The sequence below is a fragment of the Podarcis melisellensis genome, assembly GCF_964234715.1.
Source record: "Podarcis melisellensis genome assembly, chromosome: 6".
Taxonomy (NCBI): Eukaryota; Metazoa; Chordata; class Lepidosauria; order Squamata; family Lacertidae; genus Podarcis; species Podarcis melisellensis.
The window spans coordinates 81,110,570-81,124,713 of NC_138538.1; the positions used below are offsets into that span (position 1 = coordinate 81,110,570).

At 41.1% G+C, this 14,144-nt stretch overlaps 1 protein-coding gene across 5 annotated transcripts in view; it reads right to left on the reverse strand.

The window, feature by feature from the left end:
* The window catches only part of CFH (complement factor H), a 66,468-nt gene extending 56,134 nt beyond the window's left edge, over positions 1 to 10,334 (reverse strand). For 3 of the 5 annotated variants that reach the window (XM_081914806.1, XM_081914805.1, XM_081914804.1), the window contains exon 1: positions 10,148 to 10,332. In XM_081914806.1, coding sequence (XP_081770932.1) covers positions 10,148 to 10,211 — 64 coding nt within the window. In that variant the 5' untranslated portion in view covers positions 10,212 to 10,332. Of the gene's footprint in view, positions 1 to 10,147 lie in introns of all 5 variants that reach the window. The other 2 variants (XM_081914808.1, XM_081914807.1) reach the window with 2 other exon arrangements.
* Between the last annotated feature and the right edge of the window lie 3,810 nt (positions 10,335 to 14,144).

A 14,144-nucleotide genomic window follows, 5' to 3' on the forward strand; every position in this document is an offset into this window, starting at 1 on the left:
AAAATACTGGTCTTATCCAGTAGCACACTAATTCAGCAAGGACGCTAATCACTTGAATACCTTACCTGGGAAGGTGACAGTGATAACGGGTTAATATTGATCAAGAGAATTTGAGTCTAAAAAGGTTGTTCCAGGAGTGTTCTTCAGGGAGATTTAGTGAAGAATTAAGTTTCTTAGACCTACACCCCACCCAGTTAGATGCAATGCAATAAAGGACCCCTGACAGTTAAGTCCAGTCGTGAACGACTCTGGGGTTGCGGGGCTCACCTCGCTTTACTGGCCGAGGGAGCCAATGTTTGTATGCAGACACTTTTTCCGGGTCATGTGGCCAGCATGACTAAGCCGCTTCTGGCGAAACCAGAGCAGTGCACGGCTGGGATTAACATGTGAAACAGATTGCAGAAAGGCTTTTAGATACCTTGAGTGGTGTTCAACTGAAGAGCTGCTGTTAATGGATGTGAAGTCAAGAGGTGTGGGTGTTTCTTCATCAGATTTAAGACATTAAATTAGATTAGTTTACTTGTATTGTTTTATGCAATATTGTTTCATTGAAGCAATCATTTGCATTGTTTTACACAATGTTGTACAGATTGATCTTTTTTATTATTGATGTTGGTATTATTTCTAATTGTTTCTCTTTATCTAGCTATCTGTTTTGAATGGTGATTGTTCATCTGATATGTTGTAAGCCATTTGGGCCACAATTCTGTGGAAATGTGGCACAGAAAGAAGGAGAAATAGTAATAGAAGAATGATTAAAAGCTTTAAATTCTGGTTAGAGGTATTGCTTTTAGAAGCCTGAAACTTTCCCTCTAAACTCTATATAAAAGTAATCAAGAACTGAGATAACACCGACAATTACATTTTGTTTGTTTGGATTCAAGTTTCAAGTTCAATACATTCTCTTTAATGACTTGATGAATAGTGAACTTTATGGAATTGATACATTAGTGAATTAAAATTTGGTTAATGATGACAGGTGGAAGGAGGAGCTCTGTGCTCATGAAGTGATACTGGTGTTATTTTAAAGGGGGTGGCCCATGTACAACCAGACGGTTGTTGGCATCCTTCTGTCTCAAGAGACAATGGAGTCTGCTTCTGGGGGGAGAAGTTAGATTGCTACATTAGCAGCACTGAAGTGACCTCTGTGGTGTGCAAGCCTGGGCTGCTGAGACTAGCCATGCTGATGTGGTCCAAAGGAAAACAGAGCAATACTTTTAGCACCAACTTGGCTGCAGGAGTTGCCGGAAGGAGGTGTACAAGGTGCCATTCAACCAAATTAGGGGCTCTACTCCGGATTCGTGTAGTGTTTACTGCTTAGCCTTTTCCTCTCCTGAAGATATCCCACAAGGCAGTGGAGGTTTAGGATCAGAGACTTCCTTCTCCTAGACCAGCGGTTCTCAACCTGTGGGTCCCCAGATGTTGTTGGACTACAACTCCCATCATCCCTGAGCTCTGGCCTTGCTACCTATGGAAGATGGGAGTTGTAGTCCAAAAACATCTGGGGACCCACAGGTTGAGAACCGCTGTCCTAGACAAACTTCATTGCCCCTCACTTCTTTCTGCAGGACGTGCAGAAATCACCTTCATGACCATTGGACCCACTGTTGGCCTCATCCACTCAATCCATTAGAGCTTGTCTTATTCTAGGAGCCACAGGTGAGAGCTGAGTGCAGGGTGGAGACCAACTATGGTCAAACTACCCCAGAACAGGCATGATTGCCACCTACTAGAGGTACTTTTCCTCCCCTAACATCCCATACAAAACCAGACTAGTGCAAGGCAATTCAGATTGCTCTGCCAATCAATTAACTGAACGGCATGATCCTACACAAGGCTACGTGAGCTTAGTGGCTTAGGAATGAAACTGATTCATCTAAAACAGGTAATAAGTTTTGCTGGAAGTGTAAAATTAAAGAGGGTAACTTTTTCCACATGTGGTGGACATGCGATGTAATGAAGAAATACTGGGAATATATTTATAATGAGTTAAAAAAAATACTCAAATATACATTCCCCAAAAGACTAGAGGCCTTTCTACTAGGAATAATTGGGGACAAAATTAAAAAAGAAGATAAGACATTATTTCAGTATGCCACAGCTGCCGCTAGATTATTAATTGCCCAAAATTGGAAAAGTCAAAGTACCCCAGCAATTAGAGATTGGCAAACAAAGTTATTTGAATTTGTAGAACTTGCAAAAATGACACAAAAAATTAGAAACCAAAAAAATACAAAGTTTATTAATGATTGGAACAAATTTATGACTTACATTGAAGGGAACTATAAGAACATAAAAACTACAGCAGGACTGATATAGATCTTACGATGTGTAAACCATTATAATTATTAACTGCAAGAGAAATAAATTACTTATATTAAGAAGCCTGAAACTGGGAGGGATGGAAGTCAATAGGTGTACAAAGGAACGATTTAAGTATTTAAAGATATAAAGAGATAAATGAGAAGACAAAGAATTGTAATGGGAAATGGTTGCTATTTTTCTGTTATGCTCAGATATTTACTTAATTTTCTTTTTGTGTTTTTGGGGTTTTATGTAATGGTTGTAACTGTTTTTTCATTTTTCGTTTTTCTTTTTGGTTATTTAAGTGAAAATTAATAAAAAGAATTTGAAAAAAGAAGAAACTGATTCATCTGACTTAATACTACATTTGTAGTCACTGGAGCACAGCCTCAGACTATTATTGAAAACAGATTCAGCTCTCTCTTTTTCAAGTGTGCAGTTGGATTTTATATAGTATTATGGCTCCCACTAGAGGGTGCAGTCATACTATCCAAAGGGTGCACTGTCTGATTAAAGACTATGAAAGACCCATTCAAACTTGTTTTCTTCTACTTATTTTTCAAGATTTGTTTCTTTTGTTTGATATGCGGATATTTCTCTGTAAAAAAAAAAGAAGTCTCCAACTTTTTCATGATTTGAGAAATCATGTGAGTAATTATTTTTTGCAAATTGTCCTGGCCAATAGCATCATCATCATCACCATTTTGCCTCCAACCTCACTATTTACAGGTCCACCTCTCCCCAACAAACCATGCGACTCAATGACACTTCATGAATTTGATGGACTTCAGTCTGCAAAGGCACATGGCATTATAAATGCTCTACTTTAAGTTAGAGTCATAGAATAGTAGAGATGGAAGGGACTCTGAGGATCATCTGGTCCAACCCTCTGCAATGCCAGAATATGCAGCTGTCCCATATGGGGACCGAACCTGCAACCTTGGTGTGACCAGCACCATGCTCTAACCAACTGAGCTATCCAGTCACCAGAAGACTCTTTGCTGTTTTTGCTGCAAGAGACTAACACCGCTACACCTCCGGGCATGATCTGAGAATGCCCAAATTCCATTCTGCAGGCAATCAATAGTGTTTAAAGTGCAAGGCAGATGGGAATCTTTCCTATGGGGCTGTTTGCACGAATGCATTGCATCCAACAGCAGCCAGTGATATCCCACTGAAAGCTCACAAGCAGCCTGTAAAGGAATGTGTTGTGTAGGGGAGGAATCTGTGGATCCCCCAAAGACCTACTGCGACCAACTGGCTGCCCACTTGGAGGATTAAGTCACTCAGCTTTGGAGTGATCGTGACTCTGCACTTGCTGAAGTTCCGGTTGAAATATCATATTGGCCCGAATATAAGCCACACTTTTTGTTTCCAAATTCCGACTGTGAAAAGTTAAAGTGTGGCTTATATTGGGAAGTGAGTGCGCCTGCCTCCTAGCACTGCCACCCTGAAGCGGGTCTTATATTCGGGCCAATAGAGTATGCAGTGCTGTTATCGAGGATGCTTTGCAGGGTCAGTTTCACCTTATGCAATCAGCTGATGTAGTCAAGGCAATGTGTCCGACCACGTGCCCCCTAGACCCCTGTCCATAGAACTGTAGAGTTTGACGGGGACCCCAGAGTCATCTAGTCTAATCCCCTGCAATGCAGTTGGCCCATCATCATCATCATTTTTAATTTGTATACCGTCTTTCTATCTTACAGTACTTAAGGCGGTTTACAAGCTGAAGAAACAAAAAATGTGCATCTTATAACAATCTAATGCAATACAAAAATGTGATAATAAAACAACTTTAAAATAGGCAACCTACATCAAAAAAGTAACATTCAACAATCTTTAGAATAGTATAAAATAATAATATCAACATATAAAAGTTAAGCAGAAATCCACTCAGCAGTAACAATAAATATCTAAACTATAATCAATAAAACAGTGGCAAGCCACACTACATAAAAATAATACAATACACATTGAGAAGCAGAGACTAGAGGGTAGAGCAAGGCAGGTGGAAGGAGGCCCTCACAGTTCTTCCTTCAGGGACAGCTCCTTCATGAGGAGTCCCAGGAACAGGGGGTGAAACCTTTTAGGGCTGGGGGTGGAGAGGACCGTGGTGGGGCAGCCCCAAGCATTCTTGGAGGACAAAGATTATTTAGATCCATTCCAATCTGGGCTCAGACCTGGCCACCATTTCGGTCAAACTGATGCATGACCTTTCTGCAGAGAGTGGGACAAGGGGATTATTACCTTGTTCCAGCTTCTGGATCAGTCATCCGTGTTTGAGACCATAGACCATGACATCCTCTTGAACCAACTCTGGGGAATGGGAATTGGGGTATGGCAGTGCTTCCAATACTACCTTTAGGACCAAGTCTAGAGTGTAGCATAGCTTTTGGGCCCCTGGTGGCTACTTTATGGGGTGCCGCAGGGGATATAATAATAATAATAATAATAATAATAATAATAATAATAATAATAATAATAATTTATTACTTATATGGCTCCCAACAGATTATTAAAAACACAATAACACATCAAACATAAAAAACTTCCCTAAACAGGACTGCCTTCAGATGTCTTCTAAAAGTCAGATAGTTGTTTGTTTCCTTGATATCTGAAGGGAGGGCATTCCACAGGGAGGGTGCCACCACTGAGAAGGCCCTCTGCCTGGTTCCCTGTGACCTCATATCTCGCAGTGAGGGAACCGCCAGAAGGCCCTCGGTGCTGGACCTCAGTGTCTGGGCTGAACGATGGCGGTGGAGACACCCCTTCAGGTATACTGGGCCAAGGCTATTTAGGGCTTTAAAGGTCAGCACCAACACTTTGAATTGTGCTTGGAACCGTACTGAGAGCCAATGTAGGTCTTTCAGGACCGGTGTTATATGGAACTATTACACTCCAGTGCTATTTAATATCTACATGAAGCCATTGGGAGCAGTCATTAGGAGTTTTGGGGTTAGATGCCCTCAGTATGCAGATGACACTCAGTTCTATTTCTCCATAACATCTGAATCAGGAGAGGCTGCAAAGTCCCTGGACCACTGCCAGGACACAGTGGTGAAATAGATGCGGGAAAACAAGCTGAGCTTGAATCCTGGCACTGTGGGTGAGTCATTCCTATATCTGAGAAATTGGTCAGTTGCCTACCTTGAATGCGGTCACACTCCCTGTGAAGGGACTTGCAGTTTGTGTGGGGTGCTTCTGCATCCAGTTCTGCCACTGGAGGCTCAGGTAGCCTTGGGGGCTAGAAATGCCTTTTTACCAACAGCAGCTGGTTCGACAGCTCTCTCCCATTCCCCTCAGGGCAAACACTTCCTTTGCCTACAGCAGCTCTTAAGAACCAAAGGGACTGGGCTTCGGGGCATGTACACATGAGAAGTGTTCCCATACTTGCACCACAGACTTAATGATGTGATAGCAGGGGAGTAGTGGAGAGAAGGAAGAGGCAATTTTATACAGTGACATACAGAGAGAGAGAGAGAGAGAGAGAGAGAGAGAGAGAGAGAGAGAGAGAGAGACCCCTAGTTTGCTGGGCCTCACAGGCTCACATTATAATTTAGAGCCCTGTACAAATTGTCTCTTGGAATTCTCCACTTCAGTTGTGGCTGAAGAAGACGGAAGGGCCACTTCAGCAAATTTCATCACAGGGAGAAGACATTTTCCAACAGGAGTCAGCTCTAATAGGAGTGAGACTCACTGTTAGCAGTAGCACAATGTTTTCCTTCCTTTCTATCTTAGGCTTCTCATTGTGGTCACTTTAAACCACAGAGGCGCAGGTTAATTCTGTGTCCAGGGTGGCTGTCTATCAGCTCCACTTGGTAAGCAGGCTAAGACTCTACCTGCCCGCAGACTGTCTCGCCAGAGTAGTGCATGCTCTAGTTATCTCCCGCTTGGACTACTGCAATGTGCTCCACGTGGGGCTACCTTTGAAGGTGACTCGGAAACTGCAATTAATCCAGAATGCGGCAACTAGACTGGTGACTGGGACTGGCCGCCGGGACTACATAACACTGGTCCTGAGAGATCTGCATTGGCTCCCAGTACGTTTCCGAGCACAATTCAAAGCGTTGGTGCTGACCTTTAAAGCCCTAAATGGCCTCGGTCCTGTATACCTGAAGGAGTGTCTCCACCCCCATCGTTCAGCCCCACTGAGATCCAGCGCCGAGGGCCTTCTGGTGGTTCCCTCATTGCGAGAAGTGAGGTTACAGGGAACCAGACAGAGGGCCTTCTCGGTAGTGGCGCCCACCCTGTGGAACACCCTCCCTTCAGATGTGAAGGAAATAAGCAACTATTCTATCTTTAAAAGACATCTGAAGGCAGCCCTGTTCAGGGAAGTTTTTAATATTTAATGCTGTACTGTTTTTAACATTTGATTGGGAGCTGCGCAGAGTGGCTGGGGAAACTCAGCCAGATGGGCGGGGTATAAATAAATTATTATTATTATTATTATTATTATTATTATTATTATTATTATTATTATTATTAAACAGGAGCAGAGGCAATGGTGTCGACAACCCACCCACAATTTTTGCCTTCTGTGTGAAAGTTGCCACAAAAATAGGGTGAAGAATATTCAGAGGAAATTTGGTTGTGGGGGTGCCTTCTTTTTCTGCCAGGAGTTGAGGCGGGGAAAGGTGGGGGGGAGGGTCTCAGAAATTTCTCTCAAAAAAAAGTGTCCTAAGGAATTTCAGCTTAGCTCCTGCTAAGTGCTCTTGCATAGCATGCAGCCCTGCTGGCTAATAGCATTAGAAGTATAACAGCTATGGGCTTTCAGCTTCTTTTCAGATTTTAAATGTATGAATATTGCTTTTCAAAAAGATCCCCAAACATGCATGCCTTCCTTTGCCTTTATATAATAGAAACATTTCAGAACATGTTAGAAAACATTCTGGGTGAAGAATGGTTTTCGAAACAGTTATCAGCAACAACTCTTTGCGATTTGACAGCATGGAAAAGATTGCTGTTCCTGGTTATTTTAATCTAAACAGGAATCCTGATCAACAGTGCAGACGAAGAATTCTTATCTCATAAATACTCACTTATTTCCCCATTACCACCCACAAGAATATCCGATGAGCAACAGATATAAACGGAAGTCTACAATATTATTTGTTCTATTATACCTGGGAGCACAGCATGAAGAATTGGACTTGAGCACTAACAAAAAGGAGCATAGCCTGACTCTCTCGTAACTAATGATTAACTACATTCTTGCCCAATGTCGACTTCCAATCGAGGTTTGCAGTTCGTGGCAATATAAGGGTATTTACAAGGCAAGATCTGAATATTCTAGCTGGTGGTGTGTGTGTGTGTGTGTGTGTGTGTGTGTGTGTGAGAGAGAGAGAGAGAGAGAGAGAGAGAGAGAGAGAGAGAGAGAGAGAGAGAGAGGTTGGAGGCAGAGTGCACAAATTAGGACTGGTTCACACATTACAGTTGCCATGGGAATGCTGTCAAAAATGGCTACCCAGTGATGCTCACAAGGTTTCAAGCACTGACTACGCAACAGCCACATAATACATGCAAAAGTGGCCCTCTATGCCCACAGTAACCACCATTGTCTGGCACAGTGTGCTGGCTAATACTGGGCACGACGAAAAGGTAGCAAATGGTTAGTTATTTAATTTATTGTTGTTCCATTTTCCTTCCCAGAGTAGAGGAGAGTGTTTATGGTTTTTTTATACAATGCTAAAATAACTTTACTGGCCTTAGGTACTATGGAGAGATGCCATTTTCTGCTGTACCTCAGGCAATAACTTGAGTGGGCCCCAACTGTGGGGGCAGTGAAAAACCACAGTGTAGTGTGTGTGTGTGGGGGGGGGGTCACATTGTATGAGAAATACTTCCAAACATTAGTGACCAGCTGGAATTTGCTTGCCAAAACAATATTTTTTCTAAGGTTATCCCCCATCCTAACCATATCCCCTGCTTTGGGACATACATGTTCATTGCATAGTGCATAATAGCAGCTATGGCATCTGATCAATATTTTGTACCCATTAAGATAGTGACCAATAAGCCCTAAAATAATTAGTTAGAACATCTCAAGGTGATACAAAGTGCACGGTGACACAGAAATATTTTGAAGATGGGCTATTAAAGAATGCACAGAATAAGCATTCATTGCTAAGAAGGTGGATCGTAACTAATTTTTAGAAATAACTGTGGCAATAGATACTTGCTAAATATTTTTCTGCTTGCATACTTTTTTAAAGAAAAATACTCTAACACAATATGGAATAGTAAGCTGTCGTAGTTCGATCTAGCTCAGTATTGTTGACATCAGTGTTTCTCAAGCTTAAGTCCCCTGCTGTTGTTGGACTACAACTCCCATCATCCCTGACCACTGGTCCTGCTAGCTAAGGATGATGGGAGTTGTAGTCCAACAACAGCAAGGGACCCAAGTTTGTGAAACACTGGCCACACTGACTGATAGTGGCTTCCCAGGGTTACAGGGCAAAATGTTCCCCACCGCTAGTACATAGAACTGTAGCTTTCTTATAACAAATACAATTTACATGTGAAATTGTGCGCTACAAATATAAAAGAGACACTGTTATTGCAATGTAACGGAACGGATATGAGTACTGATTTTAAGCTTGCATTTTGTTTTCCCAAAAAAAGAAAAGCACAATTCTTTCACAAATTTAGCATTTTGTTGCTTTATTAATGCCTCTCTTTAACTGGATCCAAAAAAAGGTGAATATACCAGGGCATGACCACCATACATACATTAGTCTGCTGGTGTTAAGCCACATTTCCAATATGTTGTACCATTTGCTTCTCCACCTTTCAGCAAATGCAGTCCCCAACCATAACAAGCTACATCTACAAGAATGTCTTCTTTGATACAACCATTCAAGGTGCAGAAATGCTGCCCTATGTCATCATACCTATGCAGACAAAACCTCAGCAATGACATCAAATGCACCTCTTCTTCTTCTTTTTTGCAAAGCAAATGAATATGCAAAACCCTCTCCCCTTCTATGTTTATGCTAAATTTCTTGGATCCATATACCTGCTTTTAGCCTCCTTGTTTTCTGTTCACACTTCAGTTGTGCATAACAACACACACTCTCAAAGTTCAGTGAGATGGAAAATTGGTTTCTACTTAATATGGAGTATTTTCAGCTGGGTGGTTCTACCATTTCGTACATACTAACAATGTAGAATTTGCAGTCTACTCAGAAGTTGCAGCTGCAATCCAGAGTGTTCAACGGAACTTACTCCTAACTGGTTTACAGCTGAGGCTCAAGCATCACCACGCATGCACACAAAAGTGCCTCTTAATATGGTCCAAGTCTTCATTTCTGATGCTCTGGAGGAAGGGTGGGTTAGAATGCTAGTAGAACTCCCACCTTGATAAGATGGTAAGAACAATTACATGAGAGAAAAACCCATTGCAGTGGCGTAGCGTGGGGGGTGCAGGGGGGCCCGGCCGCACCGGGCGCAACATCTGGGGGTTAGAGTTAGGGGGCGCAAATCCACAGGTTAGGGGGCGCAAATTACTTGCCTTGCCCCGGGTGCTGACAACCCACGCTACGCCACTGACCCATTGAAATTAGTGGGACATACTTCTGAATAAACGTGTTTAGGGTCACACTGCACAGCTCTCTTCTCAAGCATCCCTGAAACTACAGCTGAGTCAAACCACTCACATCTTTAACTGCGCAATGGAAATCTGAAAGGAATGAATCTGGAACTCGTACAACTCTTCTAGCCAAATCCCAATGAATTAGTAGTATTTAGGATTGCAGCCTTAGAGAAGTAAAATACAGATGCATCAACCACATTGTTTGAACATTGAGATCTATTTTCTGCATCGGTTTAAAATTCAACTACTTACCCTTCTGCGCAGAGCAACATATCCATAGCAGAAGCAGAGCAGTATAGCTCAGCAAATGCGGCATCGTTACCGAGCCTTGCAAAGGGTTGACACCCTTTGCAAACGGATTCTGCCTGGTTGCCTCTTAGTCTCTGCTACATCCACTTAGCTTCTCCTGATTGTGCCAAGGAATGGCCTTGCTTAAGCTTTTTCTTCTCACTTCACCAATCACTTCCCCCTCTAACCCTGTTGCAACATGCACACAATCAGCCTTTTCTTTTGGCACAGAATTATGCAAACGAAGTAGAAAATACTTCCCCAATTTCTCAACTGCCTCTGTCCTTCCTGCTCTGTTTGCTTTCACTCTTTCACGCTTCACATATGTGGCTATTTTCATTGGGAATTTCCCAGAAAACTCAAACAGAATTGCACTGGGCTAAAAGCTGCCCAAAGGATTCCAGATTTTTACAGAGGTTCCAAAATATTACCATATGGGCTGCTAACATTTACACCTATTCCTTGCTCTTCACCAACACTAACCCCAAACATGGTTCATGACATCTTATTTAGTTCTTCTGAGAATATTATTGGGGGAAGGGACCTGCATCATTTACATAAGGTCAACAAGGTACAGTGGTACCTCGGGTTAAGTACTTAATTCGTTTCTGTTCTTAACCTGAAACTGTTCTTAACCTGAAGCACCACTTTAGCTAATGGGGCCTCCTGCTGCCGCTGTGCCGCCAGAGCACGATTTCTGTTCTCATCCTGAAGCAAAGTTCTTAACCTGAGGTACTATTTCTGGGTTAGCAGAGTCTGTAACCTGAAGCGTATGTAACCTGAAGCGTATGTAACCTGAAGTACCACTGTATTGGGTGCTGCACGTTAACGTACGGTACTTATTTATTTGAAACATTTCAACTCAAGGCAGCTGGCTGCAAGGATAAAAACGTGTATTTACAATTTAAAACGAAGTAATCTAAAATAAATCTTAAAGTATAACACTAAAACAGTAAAGGAGCAGCAGAAAATTACAGAAGACAGCAGGTAGGAATGGGTAAATCTGTCAGTCTTTCAGTTTATCATTTCCCCACAAAAGTTCAGTTCTGCACATTTACATAGCAGTTTGCAACTTTCCTTTTTAAAAGTTCATCAGAATGTTAGTGTGGATTTATTCCCCCCCCAAAAAATTTTTGCCTAGTATACTTATTTTTTTGCAAAGCAGTTTTCCCTGATAAAATGTATTTTTATATGCTATTTTCACTAATATATGAATGTTATGTACATTTTACACGAGTATCTGTATTGTGTGCACACATGACTTGAAGGGGCAATTGATTGCAAAATTCAGGGAGTGGTCTCAATACGTGGGAGAACAAAGTAGAGACAAGGAGCCTGCTTTTATGGATGAACTATAATGGAAGTTGAATGTCTTTGGAAAAATTGGGTGCAATTCCACCTCTGACAGCATTTGGATGTCACAGCAAAGAATGGTTACAGTGCAATGATAAGCTATAAGACTATGCAAGCCTCAGTATAGCACACACAGCCATGCAGAATGTCTGAGGATGAAATCAGCAGCTTTTGTTTACATTTTACTGACAGCAGTGTAGTGTTACATTGAACTCAGACAAACTGTGGTTAGTTAGAACTATGGTTTACTAAAACAAGCCGATTTCAAACCATGGTTTATGAAGCTGGCTTGTTTCAGGAAACTTAATATTAACCACAGGGTTTTTTTGGGTTCAGATGTAATACTAAATTGGGGATAATTGAAAATAAAATTGTTGCCTAGGCTCATATCTGTAATTAAAAGCCACCGTTTACATTGTTCCCGAGCACCTTTAAAAGTAACTGCATTAAAGCAATCTAAACAAATCAATGGTGTAGGCTTCCTTGGAAAAATACATTGAAAAATAATCTCAATGAAGTGTGCACAAGATTGCAGCAACTACCTATTGCTAGGTGTGCTTATTCATAAATGAGTTCTACAGAATTCAGTAGGACTTATTTCCTGGTCAACGAACTTAACATTTAAGTCTTAGAGTTAATTGTTGCCCTTTGGTTCAGGCAGCAAAATGAACATCATTGTGCTTTCAATTCAGCATGAAGGAACCCTGTACACACAGGGACGCACAAAAGGCCTATAGAAGATATCCAGTTACTTCTCTTGCATCTCAGATTTTGATGTACCAACAGCTCAGAATTTGCCAAGGAATTCGACAAGCACTAGAACCCCCATGAACATTTTTATGTGATTTGGCATTCCTTTATGACATATACAGTGGAAGCATCATTCTCAAGACTAGCCTTCGTCATTCACAAGCCTGGTGAATCTGGGGCTATGTCTGATGATCTGAAAATGCTGATAATCTTTACCTGGACTTTATTTTAACCCATGAGGCAACTACTCATTCTGCGTGCCTATTTTATGGTTTCATATTTCATCTTCCAATTTTTGTCCGTTATAGTCGTTCTGTTTTATATACATTATAAAATGAAATAATAACTTTTACCTCCCCCCCCCCCAATTCTGCCACCATCTATAGATGTTCTATATTTTCAGAATAGTAGATTTGGTGTTTAAAAGCAAGGCTCAGGATCACTCTTCTAATGAGAAGATTGAATTATCTGCTTTCCCCAAAATATTCCTACCATCTCTGTATGATTCTTTTGGGGGAAGAGAGATGCAAAGGTATAATACATCTCAATGAGAACAAATGAAAAAAGTAGTAATTCTGTTTTTGTTTTTTTAAAAACCTCTTAACAGCAGCCCAGTCTTGAATAAGTTTACCCAAAGTTTGAGATCCATTAAACTGAATGGGTGCACTGGATTGAAGTCTTAGAAGCTGAAATATCCCATTCTTTCCCCTTTGAAGTTTTTGAGTCTTCTGTCCTCTTACTCTGTTCTTTGCTTTCTCCTCCCCCTTCAATTCACTTTTCATCAATATCCAGCCCCTCATTCCATCTGGCTTTATGGTTAACTTCTTCAGCCTCCTCTAGACTTTGGCCAGCCGAAATTAAGTTTATCGTTAGTTTTGGCCTAAGAATTATCCAAGGGAGTTCCTTCTCGGAACATGAAAACAAACAGTCCTTCTGCAATGTTTGCTAACTAGACATGTCAGCATGGTAGGGAGGCAGAAGATCAGACAGATATTTGTGGTACCATAAATGGCTGGGGATATTGCTTTCTTAACTTTATTTTTACTTCCTTTAGTATGTTACTGTTGTTACAATGAAGATTTTCTAAACCCAGATGTATTTCTTTAACAATAGGTAAAGGTAGAAATTTTAAGCCTAGAGTTTTCTGTTTAAATGTTTTGAGAAACCTGATGTTTGCACAGATCAACAAACAGAGTAAAAGAAAAACTTTAAAAAGGGGAAGAGAAAGAATAGCAGTCCATTTTAAGTTAATAGATATGTAACTATTTACCTTCCATTTATATATATAATTTTATTGTCAGTCCAAGCACTTGTGATTTTTTTCCCCTAAATTGCTCAATTGCAATCTAGAACCATTGCATATTTTCTGAAACTGAAAAGTGCTTTTGGAGCAATTGGTTGCATTCTGAAAACAAAGGCTCATTGCAGGTTGACTCTGCAGCACCCCACAGTATGTCCATTTGAAAACAGATGATAGCACAGGTAAGTGGACCTTGCAATGCGGGCTGCATCCGTACATCCCCGTTGACATGTGTGGCCAATGTACCACAATGTTATTTATTTATTAGGTACATTTCTATATCACCCTTCATCCAAAGATCACACAGTGGTTTACAATATAAAAACACAAATAATAGCAAATAATAGCAAAAACAAGAAACCCTCCCATCACTTGTACATGAATAATCATAAGTTCATTTATCATTGTTGACCTGCAGGCAACTGCAGACAAAGCACAATCTCCACTTCCTTCTTCATTTACCAGAGGCATGTAATTCTTTGCATATATCATAGTATCTTTGGCCTTAACTGATGGACTTTACACCCAGTTCAAAAGAATGTAAGATAATATGGAGAC